Below are 18453 nucleotides of genomic sequence, written 5' to 3'. Positions count from 1 at the left end.
GGGACTGAGCCCCACATCGGGCTCTCTGCTCCGCGGGAAGCCTGCTTCTCTGTCTCACCTCCCCCTGCTTGTGTTCCCTCTCCTGCTGTCTCTCTCTCTCTCTGTCAAATAAATAAATAAAATCTTTAAAAAAAAGAAGCATAAAACCAGCTCCTCCTCCATAAAAAGGAAAGAAATGAGCCTTAGCTAGTCTCTAAGTGGGAACATTCTTACAGCGCTAGAGAATTTAGGCAGTGCTAAAAGGAAGGGAAAAACATCAATCCCAATTTTGAAAGCTGACAAGAGGGGCTGAGTGTGGGATTGAGAGAGGCATTCACATCTGTCCATGACTCTCCCTTGCTTCCTCTCTCCGTAACTCCCTCCTCTGCCAAACATTCTCCCATCAGTCTCCTTTCCTCGTTCATTCAAATACACATATGACTGAGGCTCAGAAAAACACCTCTACACTAAAATAGAAATCCACTCACATTGTACTGATACCTCCGTAAGGATATTCCTTATCACAACCAATTCATTCAATCCAGCAAACAGGCGTACCTGTAATATGCTATGTACTCTACAGTAGAGATGTAAAAATGACATGGTGTCTGTGCTAACTAGTATATAATAACAAGCCTATCCAGATAAACACTGAGTTGTAAGCCCAGAGGTACACATACACAAATTTCTAATCCTACAAACATATCAGTGCTTGTACACCCATGATTTGTGTGCACACCGAAATATAAAAAACAGAGCTGCTCATTCATAAATTTCACAGGCTCTCATACTATTGATATTTGGGGGAGGATCCCCATTTTCCTGTTTTTCCTTTGTCCGTTTTTTCATCTCCTTTCAAATTCCAAAAATGGTTTCACTTTACCATTCCATTCTTTTCTTATTCTTTCCTTTAAAAAAAAAGCACTGCTTTTTCTTTAAGATGAATTATTCCACATGGATAAACTGAGAAAAACGATACTGTCTCCAAGTTAAAAATAAGTAAAGTACCCTCTCAGGAATGAAATCTGTCTTTTTATACTCAGTTCATATAATGAAAAGACTGTCAATTTTTATTTATTGATACTTTAATGATATCTTTCTTATAATGGGTATTTTGAACCATGAAATATAAAATCATTCCATTCTTTTTATTTATTGTAGGTATTTGAAGAAAGAAGAGCTCTACTTGGAAAATGGGTAACCATTTAAAATATAGTTACTTCTCTATTATGTCACATTATCATAGAGCCCAAAGAATTCAGTTTGAACATAAAGTAATAAGTGATCGCTCATTGCCTGAGAAATTCGACTGGTACTCTTTGTATGTATCAATAACGGTTCTATACTCACAAAATAGCATTCTATCTCTCACGAAGTAGGATTTATAAAGGGGAGTTGGATCTGAGATGGCAGCTTGGTAACTAGCACAGTTCATCCATTGGGCTGCTTAGCAACCTTACACACCCTTCTACCTGTACTTAAATTTCCAAAGGAAAACTGTAACAACTTTATGCTTTTGTTTAACAAGACACAACTATCCTCTATACAACTGAAAGCATCCTCACCCTTTCCTCAAAGGAGACACAGAGTCCCAGTGATCATTGTCCTTCTCTGGGGCATGATTAGTCTCTGAGCTATGTTAACTACTCATCAAATTCCTCTATGGCCCCACCTGTCTCTACCACCCAAGAGAATTGAAAATATACGGTCATGCAAAAATGTGTACATGAATGTTAATAGCAGCATTAATCATAATAGTCAAAAAGTGTAAGCACCCAAAGATCCATCAGCTGATGAATGGATAAACACAATGTGGTCTATCCATACAAGGGAATATTATTCAGCCTTAAAAAGGAAGGAAATTCTGATACAAGCTACAATATTGATGAACTCTGAAGGCAATATGCTAAGTGAAATAAGCCAGACACAAAAGGACAACAACTGTATGATTCCATTTACATGAGGTACCTAGAGTGGTCAAATTCATAGAGACAGAAAGTAGAATAGAGATTACCAAGGGATGTGGAATTATTATTTAATAGGTACAGAGTTTCAGTTTGAGAGGATGAGAAAGTTCTGGAGGTGGATGGGGGGATGGTTGTGCAATAGTGTGAATGTACTTAACACCCTTGAACTGTACACTTAAAAATGGCTAAAATGGTACATTTTATGTTACATATGTTTTACTAAAATTTTTAAGTGGTAAGAAAATTTTAAAAGGTAAGAGAAAGAAATAAAGTACTGATACATGCTATAACATGGATGAACCTTAAAAATAATCTGCTAAGTGAGGGGCGCCTGGGTGGCTCAGTCGGTTAAGTGTCTGCCTTTGGTTCAGGTCATGATCCCAGGGTCCTGGGGCCTGGGTGGCTCAGTCAGTTAATCATCTGCCTTTGGTTCAGGTCAATGTTTCAGGGTCGTGGGTTGGAGCCCCACCTTGGGCTCCCTGCTCGGCAGGGAGTCTGTTTTTCCCTCTCCCTGTGCCTCTGCCCCTCCCCCGTGTGTGTGTGCGCACGCACGCGCTCTCTCTTTCTCTCTCTCAAATAAATGAATAAAATCTTTTTAAAAAATAATACGCTAAATGAAAGAAACCAGACACAGAGGCCGCATATCATATGATCCCATTTGTATGAAATGTCCAGAATAGGCAAATCCATAGAGACACAAAATAGATTAGTGGTTTCCAGGGGCTGGGGAATTGATGGTAATGGGTATAAAGTTTCTTCTGGGGGATAACGAAAATGTTCTGGAATTAGATAGCAGTGATGGCTATACAACCTTCTGATTATTCTAAAAGCCACTGAATTGTACATGTAAAATGCCAAATTTTATGGCATGTGAACTATATCTTAGTTTAAAAAGAAATCAGGATTACTTTGTAAAAAAAACTATAGGGTGCCTGGGTGGCTGTACTCAGAGAAAATTTACAATCTCATATACACATATCAGAAAATAAGAAAGCCCGGGGTGCCTGGGTGGCTCAGTCGTTAAGCGTCTGCCTTAGGCTCAGGTCATGAACCCAGGGTCCTGGGATCAAGCGCCTCATTGGACTCCCTGCTGGGCGGGAAGCCTGCTTCTCCCTCTCCCACTCCCCCTGCTTGTGTTCCCTCTCTTGCTGTGTCTCTCTCTGTCAAATAAATAAATAAAATCTTTTAAAAAATTTAAAAAAACTATACTTAGATTCCTTAACTCTTGTTATGTGTAATCAACTTGAAATATCCCATCTTTAAAGCATATAGTCAACGCTTTTTCCTTAAGGGAACATCTCTGACCTGGAATATAACAGTGGACAGGATCCCCTTTCCTAGGAGTTTCAGTAACTGTCTTAGAGAAGTTTGGGCTTCTATAACAAAATACACATCGACTGGGTGGCTTATAAGCAACAGAAATTTATCTCTCATATATAGAGGCTGGGAAGTCCAAGATCAAGGCATGGGCAGATTTGGTGTCTGGGGAGATCCCATTTTCTGGTTCATAGACGGCAGTCTTTTCATTGTGTCCTCCCATAGCAGAGGGGGAGAGGGAGCTCTCTGGGGTCTCTTCTATAAGGACACTAATCCCATTTATGAGGGCTTCACCTTCTTGACCTAATTCCCTCCCAAAGCAACCCCCTCTTAGTTCCATCACCTTGTGGGTTAGGTTTCAACGTATGAATTTTGGGGGGATACATTCAGTCCGTTGCACTAAGATTAATAGAAAATACTATTTTTTTTAAGTTTTTTGTGTGTTTTTTTTTTACAGAGAGAGAGTTAGTGAGATCAGGAACACAAGCAGGGGGAGTGGGAGAGGGAGAGAGAGAAGCAGGCTCCCGGCTGAGCAGGGAGCCCGATGCGGGGCTCAATCCCAGGACCCTGGGATCATGACCTGAGCCGAAGGCAGACGCTTAACGACTGAGTCACCCAGGTGTCCCTAAAATACTATTTCTTAATATTCTTGGTTGTCTTAGTTGGTCACTAGTTCTTTTTTGTGCTGGCCTACAAGCTCCAGTCTAGGATATCTGTTACCTAAGTAAATTTTTAAAAAAATTATATACATAGTATATCTGGAAGGATGCACAAAAAAAAAGGGCAATATTGGTTTCCCCCAGGGAGAACTGTGAGTCTGGGACAGGGTGGAAGGGACTCCTTTAGCTGAATAGCCTTTTGTACCTTTTGATTTTTTTAATCATGTGACTGTATTATCTAAAAAAATTTTATAAAGTAAATAAGATAAAAATTAAGAAATGAAAAATATCAAAAATTTAAAATCTAGCTGAGTTTTTCTCAAATCCTATTTATATTTCTAGACTAACTTTATATCTGTTACCAACAACTTAAAAAGAAACTTATTTAGAATGACTGTTTTTACACTACCATTCCACATACTATCAGCGGAAACCCCTAAGTAATGTAACCAAGGCCAGTGTTCAGCCAGTATTTGGGGTGACCAACTTTTCATTGGTTGGTGGCATTAACAGCTGTTAAGTATTTTTGATATCATCCTGTAAAAAATTCAAGGTCTTTACACTTTTTAAAGATCTTGCTTATTCTTTTCTTTTACCAGAGCTAATAGAAATATATTTGCAAAGATCACTAATTATCTCTCTTCTCCAATAGACTAATTTACAGAGGGAAAGACATAGTTCTTCTATATTTTGCTCCTTACACATTCTTTAACACTACCAGGCATTTAATAAATGCTTTCTAAATGAATAAATGATATTGGTTTTTCTCTTTTGTCCCATAACAAATTTATTCCTTAAATTCATTATATCATATGGTAGTCTATATACCAGCACAAAAGCCACATGAATTGTTTAAGGGACATATTTCCAATTTGCCTTATTTAATTTTCTCTCTTCATTTTAGTTTTTATTATTTTTTATTTTTTTAAGATTTTATTTAGGGGTGCCTGGGTGGCTCAGATGGTTGGACGTCTGCCTTCGGCTCAGGTCGTGATCCCAGGGTCCTGGGATCGAGCCCCACATCGGGCTCCTGGCTCAGCGGGGAGTCTGCTTCTCCCTCTCTTTCTGCTTCTCCCACTGCTCATGCTCTCTCTCTCTGTATCTCTGTGTCTCAAATGAATAAATAAAATCTTTTAAAAAAAAAGATTTTATTTATTCATTTGACAGAGAGAGATGGCACAAGCACAAGCAGGGGGAGTGGCAGGCAGAGAGAGAGGGAGAAGCAAGCTCCCAGCCTGCTGAGCAAAGAGCCCCAGGCGGGGCTGGATCCCAGGACCCGGGGATCATGACCGAGCTGAAGGCAGACACTCAACTGACTGAGCCACCCAGGCGCCCCCGCATTTTAGTTTTTAGATTTTTTTTTATTTTCAGGAACACCATAAGAGGTTGATAACATAAGAAATACATTTCCAAGAAAAGAAAGGAGAAATAAGTACACAACTTCTTTTACTTAGCATTACTTGGGCTATTCATTGTAGGGATCAAGTATCAGTTGAAGGCTCAATCTTGTATTAGAAGTAAAGTCATTTTTTAAAATAATCTGGACATTATGAAGTAAGGTATAATATGAAACCTATCCAATGATAGGTAGTCCAAAAGATATTTGGCCATAGAATGTCATTTTTGTTTATACATTAGTACATGGTCTTGTCTGATGGTCTGTACAGTAACAAACAAAATAATTAAGAGAAACTGAAAAGCTCCTCTACTTCCTGTTCCATGCTAATAGTTAATCCCTTATCTCTTAAATCTTCTCTGCCCTTCAATCCCTGTTAGAAAAGGCAATTGCCTCTAAGAAAAACAACTCCCAGTACAACAGCAGAAATATTTTAGTTGAAAAGAAAGCATCTCAAACTTTTTCTCACCTTCTATGTTGTTAACAGAAATAATAATGGGGGCGCCTGGCTGGTTCTGTTGGTAGAGCATGCATTTCTTGATCTCAGGGTTGTGGGTTCAATCCCCACATTGGGTATAGAGACTACTTAAAAATAAAGTATAGGGGTGCCTGGGTGGCTCAGTCAATTAAGCGTCCGCCTTCAGCTCAGGTCATGATCCCAGGGTCCTGGGATCGAGCCCCAGTTGGGCTCCCAACTCAACGGAGAGCCTGCTTCTCCCTCTCCCTCTCCCCCTCGCTGTCTCTCTCTCTCTCTCTCTCTGTCAAATAAAATAAATAAAATCTTAAAAAAATAAAATATAAAAGAATAATAGTGTTATTTGAAAAAAGTAGAAGGCATTACTTTTAATTTTTTGGCAACAACCATACTCAGAGCTAAAATTCAAAATTTTTTTAAGATTTTATTTATTTATTTGAGAGAGAGAATGAGATAGAGAGAGCATGAGAGGGGGGAGGGTCCGAGGGAGAAGCAGACTCCCTGCTGAGCAGGAAGCCCGATGTGGGACTCGATCCCGGGACTCCAGGATCATGACCCGAGCCGAAGGCAGTCGCTTAACCAACTGAGCCACTCAGGTGCCCCCAGAGCTAAAATTCAAAAGAGAAGCAGGAGAAAATATTTTGCAAGTTGCATGATAGGTGAAGATTAATATCTAGGATTATAAAGAGTTCCTACAAATCAATAAGAAAAATACAAACCCCCCTCTGGAATAAGGAGCTAACAGAAGAATGAGAAATGTACAAAAATATATAAATGGCCAATAAACATATAAAATATGATCTATTTCACTAAAATTAGAGAAATACAAATTAAAACAATGAGATTCCCAACCCCTCCTTTTGCCTATGTGACAAAATTGAGGAGCTAGGTAATATCCTATGTAAGTAAGGATTTATTGGAGAGTAGGAGGATATGCATAAACACAGTTGGAGGGACTGTCAAATGGTAAAGACTTGTAAAAGACAATTTGACAGGATTGATTAAAGTTTTGAATACAAATGTCCTTTGAACCTGTAACTCCACTTCTATTTATCTGTACTAGAGAAATAGTCACATAGCACATGAAAAGGCATGTTTCAGAATATTGCAGTTGGGTTTTTTGTTGTTTTTTTTTTGGTATTGTAAATGGTGTTGGTAATAAATTGAGTAAATAGATCGTGGTATAGCTGTGATGAAGGAATGAATAAAAAAATGAATATGCCATGAATGAATGAGAAAACAATATGCTCTGGGTTCTTTACGTATCAGGTTATTTATGGCTATATTTTGTTTATTTTTTAAACTACTGCACAGTATCCTACAGAATGGGTATACTCTAATTTATTTAACTGTTTCCTTATTGATGGGTCTGTGTGTACGCTAATGCATAGAAATGCATAACTTTAAATTGTGGGGGCGCGGGCGCCTGGGTGGCTCAGTTGGTTAAGCGACTGCCTTCGGCTCAGGTCATGATCCTGGAGTTCCGGGATCGAGTCCCGCATCGGGCTCCCTGCTGGGCAGGGAGTCTGTTTCTCCCTCTGACCCTCTTCCCTGACCCTCTTCCCTTTCATGCTCTCTATCTCTCATTCTCTCTCTCTCAAATAAATAAATAAAATCTTTAAAAAAAAAATTGTGGGGGCATCTGGGTGGCTCAGTCATTAAGCGTCTGCCTTCAGTTCAGGTCATGATCCCAGAGTGTTAGGATCGAGCCCCGCGTGGGGCTCCCTGCTCCGCGGGAAGCCTGCTTCTCCCTCTCCCACTCCCCCTGCTTGTGTTCCCTCTCTCGCTGTGTCTCTCTCTGTCACATAAATAAATAAAATCTTAAAAAAAAAAAAAACTTCAAATTGTGCATCAAATTGTGCATAGTGTCCATCTGGAGGATGGAATGAGATTGGATGGGGAAGAGCAGTTACAGAGGATTTTCATGTTTAATTGTATATGTACCTTTTTGAAACTTTTAAATAATAATATGTTTATACTTTAATGGGAAAGTCAGTTTTTTGATAATAGGACTCAGAAATTCAACCAGAGGGACGCCTGGGTGGCTCAGTCGGTTAAGTGTCTGCCTTTGGCTCAGGTCATGTCCCCAGGGTCTTGGGATCAAGTCCTGCATCTGGCTCCCTGCTTAGCGGGGAGCCTGTTTCTTCCTCTGCCCCTTCCCCAACTCATTATCGATCTCTCTTTCTCTCTCTCGCTCAAATAAATAAATAAAATCTTAAAAAAAAAAAAGACACTCGGGCGCCTGGGTGGCTCAGATGGTTAGGCGTCTGCCTTCGGCTCAGGTCATGATCCCGGGGTCCTGGGATCGAGTCCCACATCGGGCTCCCTGCTCCTTGGGAGCCTGCTTCTCCCTCTGCTTCTCTCTCTCCCTCTCTCTCTCTCCTCCTCTGTCTCTCATGAATAAATAAATAAAAAAAAAATCTTTAAAAAAAAAAAAAAGACACTCAACCAGATTGAGATAAATAACCAATAAGCAAACAATAACAAGCCTTCCTCTTCATCTTGTCCCTCACTCGCTATGAACTTTTCCTTGCCAGTTGGAGTGAGATGAGTGGAACCCGAAGTCTCTCACTTCCTGCAACTGCAGCAAAAATCCTTGGAACAACTACTCCAAACATAGGATTTTCACAGTTCTATTGAGTCCAGAAAGCCCTATAAAAAGGCATTAAAATAATTATAAAATATAATCATATCATAATTGTGATATGATTATATCAATACAATTGATATAATATAATATTTTTAAAAAGGAACTAACTGTAAAGGGAAGTACCATAAGTGATACCAGGATGGAAGAATGGTCCTAGCTACTCCCCAAATCTCACATCTTGGATTCCTGGCTACTATGTTATGGTTATTTTTACTTGAAAGGTGATGGGAGAGATGTAGGAGATTATTGAATTCCTGGACAGTTAACTCTTCCATGGATTATTTACTTTTTGGATTATTCCTAGCACCTTTTAAATTCCAAAGGGATTTTCCCCAACTGTGAAGCATTCTTCTGAGTCATCAACCCACCTTCAATTGGTAGGAATTCAAGGAATGCAAATTAATTTTCTATTAGCCTAAACAAACACAGTTAGAAAGGAAAAATCCCTCGAGGCAAAGAACACCTATCAAAGCCAGATATAAATTACCTTTTGACCACGGTAATCAGGGAAATAAATGAGAAACCAACGTAATTATCTTTTTAATCTCTAGAGGAAAATGTTTTAATGTTTTTTTTATAGATTTCTTAATCATTTTATAATCCTAGGGTTCTTTTATATTCATTTTAAATCACTGTTCTTCAACCTGAGCTCATTCTTTTTTTGTGGGCAGCAATGAAAGTAGATAAACTAACCTCAGTCATTCTAAATGTGCTTCCCATCCTTGGCAATGCACGGACATGATAATCTTATGCTTTTTAATTTAATTGTTTGCATATATATTCTTTTCACACTGACTTAACCCACATACTTATTCTTAACATCACTTTGATATTTTATAATGATAGCTACCATGTCTACAATGAGGCGTGCACCTTATTAAGAAATTTATACATATAGCGGGGTGCCTGGGTGGCTCAGCCGTTAAGTGTCTGCCTTCGGCTCAGGTCATAATTCCAGGGTCCTGGGATCGAGTCCCGCATCGAGCCCCACATCGGGCTCCCTGCTCTGCGGGAAGCCTGCTTCTCCCTCTCCCACTCCCCCTGCTTGTGTTCCCTCTCTCACTGTGTCTTTCTCTGTCAAATAAATAAAATCTTTAAAAAAAAGAATTTTATACATATATTATTTTATTTAATCCTCACAACAACCCTACAATTTAGATACAATTATTCTTAATGTATAAATGAGGAAATTGAGAAGTTGTTAATGGTGGAGCTGGGATTTAGTGATTTATTTGTAAAGAGTATTAGAAATAATAGAATACTGTACGTGAGACTTCGAATGGCCTCATTCCCAAACCCACCATCAATCTGTAATGCCATACTTTCTCTTATCATGTTGAGATATTACAGTTTACATAGCTGATTCCCTATTGTTAGGCATTTTTGGTTATTTCTGATTTCTTACAGTGATGATAATATCACATGAAAATTTTTTTGTAACCAAAATTGTCCTGGGTCCCCATGTAGCTCAAGTTTCTACAGAACCACAGAGCACTGCCTAAAAGTAATTTTAAAATGAATTCCAATTTTCACTTCGTGTTTCGAAGAAAAATCACAGCAGAACCAGTTTAAAACTCTTGTATTTATCAGGTCTCCCTTTGTTAAACAACAGAAATTCAACTGAGTAATTTAAAAGACTAAATTGACTCTATTGATCAATTTGTGAATCAGGTAGCATCCTATCTAGCAAATAGAAAGGAGCTCTGTTGAGCTACAGAAAAGGACAGGTTTTGAAAGGTAGAGAGAACCTAACAACAGAAATTGTTAGCAAAGAACACATTGTTTTAGGTAAGGTTGCTTTCCTAAGGGGAATGGAAGGGGTCTGTTGGTAAATTTCCTAGTGCTATCCAGGAAATTCCATGTTGACTGGTTAAAGGTTATATTCCTGGGGGATATATAATATTACAATTAGGTTAGTATTAAATCTTGGTTTGCTGAGGGCGCCTGGGTGGCTCAGTTGGTTAAGCGACTGCCTTCGGCTCAGGTCATGATCCCGGAGTCCCGGGATGAGTCCCACATCAGGCTCCCTGCTCAGCAGGGAGTCTGCTTCTCCCTCTGACCCTCCCCCCTTTCATGTACTCTCTCTCTCTCATTCTCGCTCTCTCAAATAAATAAATAAATCTTTAAAAAAAAAAAATCTTCGTTTGCTGACATGGGGCCCTTAACATAAGTGACTCCATTTTGTACTGTGGCTTTCTTTTTAATACCTTCCTTCGTTCCTCAGTTCTCTCACAGTCTCTAATTACTGTCGAGGCAATGGCATTCTGAACCCCTAAACTCCCAACAAGTCAGAAACCTAACTGCTTTTCTCTCTCTTCACACTTCCCCCTTGGCTCTTGATTTTATAGATCAGTGTGGTTTCTCTGGCATGGTTCTTCCCCTGGCCCAAGTCATTCTGCTCTGGCTTCTCTCTTCATTCTAATAATCCATCCCAAAAGGAAAGAAAACCCCCCATTGTGAGAGCTGGAAATATGAATTGTGCAGAAATAGGGAGAGGAGAATCAGGGAACACTCGCACATGAATAGATTTTATTCATTTATTTGTACGTTAAGGTTTTGGGTTTTTCTTCCCTGCCACAAGCCCACTATCAAGGCCCCTACATGAGTTGTGTCTTTCCACAATGTCAGGATTCCAAACTCAATGACATGTCACTGTGCATTTAACTTGGCTTCATACACAACACACAAAACAAAGTACCATACAAAGTCACACAACAGAGAAGCTATAACAAGGGGCAAGAAGTTAATGAACCAAATGCAACGTCAATCCCTGAATGCACAATTGAGGTAAGGCCTCGGTCCAGTCTAGGTCAGCTCTCAGCTCATACTGCTTATTATGTTCAAGCAGTGGAGAATCTCTGTGATGTTTAAGATCAATCAGGCAAGGCCTTTGGTCAGTACCATCAGAAGTGAAAGGCTCAGTGTCTGCAGAGTCTGACAGTTTGCTGTAGATATCCTTTGTTTAAAGGAGTTTAATAAAATAAATAAATAAATAAAGGAGTTTAATCAGTCTGGGGCCTTGCAAGACTCTCCTGGTTCTAGTGATTATCATCTCTTGGTTCTTCCAGGTTCTCCAGCCTTACTGATTATCAGTTCTTAGTACTGTCAGTCTGTGCTGGTTTTGGTGATATCTGGTCTCAGCTGCAACATCCTTGGGTGCTTATGTCACTGCTTGACATGAGGGACTCCATCTTGCTCACTACATCCCCCCTCGAATTATAGTTTCTAAACTGAGATTCCTGGATCATGAAATAGATCTATAATAGTGAATAGTTTTGATCAAGAAGACTTCTTGACAATTAAAAAAATACATCATATGACTATAATGAAGTTGAGTTGTCATGCTTTATATGCCTTGTTAGGTAGTCAGTGTATTTTATGATTACAACTAAAGTTCCTTATAAAATTCTCACTAGCTTATGACAACCATAGAAAATATCTATATGTGAAATGCAGTAATATACAAAATACAGGTCGCTCCAAACTTTCCTATTTTTCTTCTCTAAAATGGGTTAAGGAAAAAAAGAGAGGTTTAGACCTCCAATAAAGTGGCTCATTCGATTGGTAGGTGTTCCCATAAGAGCCTTTCTTTTGGTTTTGGCCAGCCCTCGAATTCTTATCTTTGATCAGTCATTGATCTTGGGACTGATTTAGGGTTATCTCTGGGGAAAATAGTGAAGTAACCAAAGTTTTTGTTTGGCATGCCCCAGATTACTCTGGCATCTACTTCGTGTCTCTGGCACTTCCCCCTGCCCCCCCCACCACCCCCCCCCCGCCCCCCCCGCCCCCGCAGGTCTTCCTATTAACATTTTCTTTCCAATCAATCATTTACACATTAGTGGGACTTTAACCCTTCTCAGGGCTATTTGCATAGTATACCTTATCTCCAATAGTGAATGCAAAGCTTTGTTTCTGGTTTGGCACTTATGAGCTAATACGGAAACTCTGGCCCAAGAGGGACTGCCCAGGTACTTTCTCTTGGGGAAAAAAAAAAAAAAAAAATATATATATATATATACACACACACACACACATTTTTAAAGATTTTATTATTTATTTGACAGAGAAGAGAGAGAGAGTGAGAGAGCACAAGCAGAGGGAGCAGCAAAAGGAGAGGGAAAGTGAGGCTCCCCTGTGGGGCTCAATCCCAAGATCCTGGAACCATGACCTGAGCCAAAGGCAGACGCCCAACTGACTGAGCAACCCAGGCATCCCTGAAATTATATTTTTAAGTATATATTTTCTCAGTTTATGAATATGGCCAGCTCCCAACTTACTGTCCTTATGTAACTACAAGTTCTGAGGTCAAGTGCACTTCTGTGTACACACTCACATCTTGCACATGCTCACATGTATAAATGTGAGAAAGGACAGGTAAGTGGCAAAACATCAAATTTATTAATTAGGGGAAGATATACATGCTATTCATTAGGAATAAAATATTAAACTCAATTCTATGCTGTTCTTATCCCTTCCTGTAATGAATCTCTGGTATCAGACTGAAACTGCACAGTTTTTTCTTTCTTTTTTCTTTTTTTCTTTTCTTTCTTTTTTCCAGTTTGATAAATGGACAGACTCTCAACGGAGAAGAATCTTGACAGGCCTGTTAGAACGTTGCTCCCTGTCACAGCAAAAGTTCTGCTGTCGAAAGCTTCAAGAAAAAATTCCAACAGAAGCTCTGGATTTTACTACCAAGCTTCCAAGGGTGTTATCTTTATACATCTTTTCTTTCCTGGACCCCCGAAGCCTTTGTCGTTGTGCACAGGTAAAGGCAAAGAATCAGTATACAATGTTTTGTACTAATAGCCTAGAAAATTCTAAAATGAGAAAAAAAAAGCACACATGCAAATCCAAGAAATAGATGAGATGGTCAATATGTGTAGTCTATATAGTTTGAATTAACCCCGGTCTTCTTTGTGCCTCTGTATTTAGTGCTCAAAAGTAGATGTAAAATGTTGTAAGACATCATTAGTGTCCACAGAATAGTATTTGCTGGTTGGAGAGACAAACATATATATGAAATGGTTCATCAGCAGAATAGTCTTATACTGCATAGCATACAACTAGAAAACAATTCTAAATTGTATAGTGTAGGCTATTCATAAACAGAAAACCTCAAAATAAGGTACTAATGGGGTATGTACAAAGAGTACAAGACTAAAAGAGCTCTGGGGGCACCTGGGTGGCTCAGTCGGTTAAGAGTCTGCCTTTGGCTCAGGTCATGATCCCAGGTTCCTGGGATGGAGCCCTGCAGGGGAGCCTCCCTCTCCTCCCTCTGCCCCTGTTCATATGCTCGCTCTCTCTCTCTCTCTCTCTCTCTCTCTCTCTCTCACTCACTCTCTCTGTCTCTCAAATAAATAAATAAAATCTTTAAAAAAAAGACTAAAAGAGTTCAGAGTGAGTAGACTCGCTTCCAGTGACCTTGGAAAAGGGGCTCACTATTGTTTTCCTACAAATAAGTCCACGGTCTATTAAAGTATACTCCAATTCCTTACAAGATAAAACTGGTAGCCATTTTGTTGAGAATTTTCGTAGAGTCTGGTAACACCGGAAATTACTTGTTACCACGTGTTCATGTTCATAGATGTGTAACATAATTTTAGTCTTTAAAATTAAGAAAATGAATGCAGTAAGAAAGAGGAGTTACTCAATAAATGGTTTTGGGACAATTGGGCAGCTGTCTGAAAAAAGATTCTAGTAGGATAAAAGATTGGTATGAAATTAAGGGAAACCATTAAAGTACTCAAAGAAAACATAGGCAAGGAGGCCTTTGTGAGTATAATATCCTGAAACCTTAAAAGAAAATACACAATTTGGGACGCCTGGGTGGCTCAGTCGGTTAAGCAGCTGCCTTCGGCCAAGGTCATGATCCCAGGGTTCTGGGATCGAGTCCCACATCGGGCTCCTTGCTCAGCAGGGAACCTGCTTCTTCTCTCTCCTTCTGCTTGTGCTCTCTCTGTCAAATAAATAAAATCTTTAAAAAAAAAGAAAATACACAATTTAAGGGTGCCTGGGTGGCTCAGTGGGTTAAGTGTCTGCCTTCAGCTTAGGTCATGATCTCAGGGTCCTGGGATCAAGCCCCGCATTGGGCTCCTTGCTCAGTGGGGAGCCTGCTTCTCCCTCTCCCTCTGCCCCTCCCTTCTGCTTGTGCACACTTCCTCTGTCAAATAAATAAATAAAATCCTTAAAAAAATAAATAAAATTTTTTAAAAAAAGAAAGAAAGATTCCCTTTGATCCAGCAGTTCCCCTTCTTGGAGTGCCTCGATATGCAAAAATTGTCTGTATAAGAATACTGCAGTATTGTTTGTAATAGCAGAAGTTTGGAAATATTGGAAATGTCCACCATTAGGGGACTGGTTAAATAAATTGCAACAATCTTTAAGATTGATCATCAGCGAAAAAAGCAAAGGTGCAGAACTGTCCTACCACTTTTGAAAGAAAAAAGAATATATGCATATTTATTAATATAGGCCTAGAATGTTCCTGGAATGACACACAGGAGCTGTAGCAGTGGTTACATCCAGTGAGGGGAAGCAGTGACCAGAGGATGGGGATGAGAGAGAGACTCTCTTTTACTGCATGTCTCTTTGGATCTTTAAATTTAGTATTAATGGGGGCGCCTGTGTGGCTCAGTCGTTAAGCATCTGCCTTAGGCTCAGGTCATGATCCTGGGATCCTGGGATCGAGCCCCGCATCGCGCTCCCTGCTCTGCGGGAAGTCTGCTTCTCCCTCTCCCCTCCCCCTGCTTGTGTTCCCTCTTTCTCTGTCTCTCTCTCTCTCTCTCTCTCTGTCAAATAAATAAATAAATAAATAATCTTAAAAAGAAAATTTAGTATTAATGTACATGTTACTTATTCCAAAAATGAAACATTCCTTAAAAGAGCATAGCATTCTAAATGTCCAATAGTAAGAGTCTATCATATAACCATATGATGAATTATTGTATGGCCATTAGAAAACATGTTTTCCAAGAACAAAGATACTTATGTGAAATGAAGAAAGCACAATTTAAAATTGTATATACAGAATTTCCGAATTTTGTTTCCTACATGCTTAGGAAAAAGAAAAGAACTGTCAGGTTGTTAATATAAGGTCATCTCTGATTGATGGGGTAATGGGTGTTGTTTTTCTTGAAAATTCTTGGAATTTTTCAAGTTTTGCACAATGAGAATGTTATCATTGGAGAGAAATGTTATTTGAAATCACTAATCCTGTCATATATGTGTATCATATGTCAGTCTTGCAAGATCTCAGCATTACATTTGTTCCCAGCCCTGCCTGTGAGGAAGACACAGGCAGTTGTCCTTCAGATAGATTTAAACAATACTGCCATTGCACTAAGATGACCTTTGAACTGTTTAAAAAGATGGGGGGGCTGATAATTTTGAAAGCTCCTACCTACCCTTCAACTCTCCTCATTCCTGTCTACTTTAAAACAAACAAAAAAAACACCGAAAAGCAAAAACAAAACATACAAAAACCTTATCTACCCTGGGGGAATCAAAACCAACTTAATACCCAGGTCAAAACAAGATGTAAGGAAAAATGAGGAAAAGAGTGAGAACTGAGAAATTTTTCTGATGTAAGGAAAAATGAGGAAAAGAGTGAGAACTGAGAAATTTTTCTCCTCATCCCCTCCCTGCAAAACCTCACCTTTCTGCTGAATTCTGAGTCAATTAACCATATGGGGATTAAAGTCGATGTTTCATTTCTGCATTGAACAAAGTCGATGTGATTTCTGTTCCTGCCTGCGGGGCTCTGTCAGATCCTCTACCCTTTTTCATCCTTCCAGCTCCTGAACCTGTTATTTCTTGTAATTGTGCCCTCCCCTCTCCTGTATGTCTCCTCTTCAGCACAGAAAACAATGCTAAACATAATGGAATTCAGCACTTGGTGGATGGAATGAGGGAGAATGGGAGGGCCAGATATATTACAGTGTTCTGCCCTTTCTTCTTTCTTTCTTTCTTTCTTTTTTTTTTTTTTGTGTGTGTGTGTGTGTGCTCAAACATTATTAATGATTTAATTAATGTTGAAAAAGAAACCAGTTTTCCAAGGATGAAATTTGCATTGGAAGGTTAGGTGTCATCTTTGCAACTCTTATAGCCAAGACACAGAACCCCTAGTCTGAACTTTATACGTGATCTTGACCCTAGTTTTCAGCAAGACTTGTTCAAAATCTGGAGTAAGTTATTGTAAACACTGCTGCACAGAGTAGGGTCACCACCATCGTTTGCTGGATGTGTGAGATTAACCATAATACTGGGGGAATGGCATGTATAAAGCAAGGAGTGTATGCTTTAGGGAATCTTAAAGGCTATGTAGGACACACCATATGATACCAGTAATTGCTTTCTGTTTATAAAATTTCTATTTAGTTAAATCATAAGAATGGAGAGAAAATGGAAGCATACCAGAATATGAGTAAACAATACACAGATTTGAGTTTCTATAACCCTTATATAACTTTCAACTTCAGGAACTTCTAGGAAGCTCCGAAATCTATCTGAGCCACAGTCCTCTCATTTGCAACATGAAAGGAATAATTACACCTGCCTCCTTAGGGGGGTGGTTAATAGGTACTTGATAAATATTAGTTGACTCTGAATCTAAGTGTGATTTAACATTTAAAGAAAATCCTTCTGCCTGGGTAGAGAGTACTTCAGGTAGGTAACTTTTTAAGCTTTGATTTGGAGGAAAAAGTTATCTCAGGTCTAGGGTGACAGCTGAAGACCTAGAGAAAATGGGTATGCAGACTGAGTAGGGCTTTTTTTTCCTTTCCAATCGTTTTTCCAGGTGAGCTGGCACTGGAAGAATTTAACTGAGCTGGATCAGCTCTGGATGCTCAAATGTTTACGATTTAACTGGTACATCAATTTCTCTCCAACTCCCTTTGAGCAGGGTATATGGAAGAAGCACTACATTCAAATGGTAAAAGAACTTCATGTTACCAAGCCTAAGGTAAATTTGGGGAAAAGCAACAAACAAAAATATCAGCTATTTAGGAATACGGAAGGGGGGCAGTGAATGGGTTAAACAGGTGATGGGGATTAAGGAGGGCACTTGTGACTGAGCACCAGAGCAGCGGGTGTTGTATGGAGGTGTTGAATCACTAAATTGTACACCTGAAACTAATATCACACTGTATGCTAACTGGAATTTAAAAAAAAAAAGGATGGGGCACCTGGGTGGCTCAGTTGTTAAGTATCTGCCTTCGGCTCAGGTCCTGATCCCAGGGTGCTGGGATCGAGGCCCGCATCAGGCTCCCTGCTCAGCGGGAAGCCTGCTTCTCCCTCTCCCATTCCCTCTGCTTGGGTTCCCTCTCTTCTTGTCTCTCTCTGTCAAATAAATAAATGAAATCTTTAAAAAAAAAAGGAATTCTAGAACTAAGAAGTTGGGGAGGGGGATAATGAGTATACTAAAGTTCTTTTTAATCTGGAACCTAAGCAAGTAAGCAAAGGAAATACACTATTCAAAATTCTCCTTTTCTGAGAACTCAATAGCCTTTTTCAAGACATCCATGTTAACTGAGAACCCTCATCAGACACTCTTAAACCAGCAGTTTCCCAGGAGGTTAGGACCGTGGAGCTGCTCACTCTGTTCGGATTCCTGGATTTCCGTATCTGACTCACACACCAGGCAATTCTGACACTGGGACTCTGTGGGTATTGTGCAGTATTTACTATCAATGGGTCATCAAATTCTACTTTATTAATTCAAATTTTCTGATTCGACCAGGTGAGCTAAAGGTTATTTTTATATCATTTATAAAGAAAAGTTTTCCAATAAATCCATAATTTTGAAAGGGAATAATGATTATACTAAAGTTCTTTTTAATCTAAAAACTAAGCATGTAAATCATTTACATATAATGATAAAAAGTAAATAATGCAAGAATAATTTTTCTAGTTGTTTTCTCTGCATTATAACCAGTGTTTATGTTCATTCTTATAGTCACAGTTAATTAGATAACTCATGGGAAAATTTTATGAGCCTTTTCTTTATGGTATGA

General features: G+C 39.2%; 1 protein-coding gene across 1 annotated transcript in view; it reads left to right on the top strand.

The window, feature by feature from the left end:
- FBXO16 (F-box protein 16) overlaps positions 1 to 18453 on the top strand; it is a 47889-nt gene that overhangs the window by 6891 nt on the left and 22545 nt on the right. Inside the window, exons 2-4 of the mRNA XM_028114224.2 lie at positions 1141 to 1176; positions 13002 to 13208; positions 17238 to 17402. Of these exons, the coding sequence (XP_027970025.1) occupies positions 1141 to 1176; positions 13002 to 13208; positions 17238 to 17402 (408 nt within the window). The remainder of the gene's footprint in view (positions 1 to 1140; positions 1177 to 13001; positions 13209 to 17237; positions 17403 to 18453) is intronic.

This window comes from Eumetopias jubatus, unplaced genomic scaffold (genome assembly GCF_037043125.1).
Source record: "Eumetopias jubatus isolate StellerSeaLion01/CBP00866 unplaced genomic scaffold, mEumJub1_p1.0 scaffold_2, whole genome shotgun sequence".
NCBI classification, from domain to species: Eukaryota; Metazoa; Chordata; class Mammalia; order Carnivora; family Otariidae; genus Eumetopias; species Eumetopias jubatus.
Note: the sequence above shows the minus strand (reverse complement) of the source record. Positions and strands in the feature narration are given on the sequence as shown.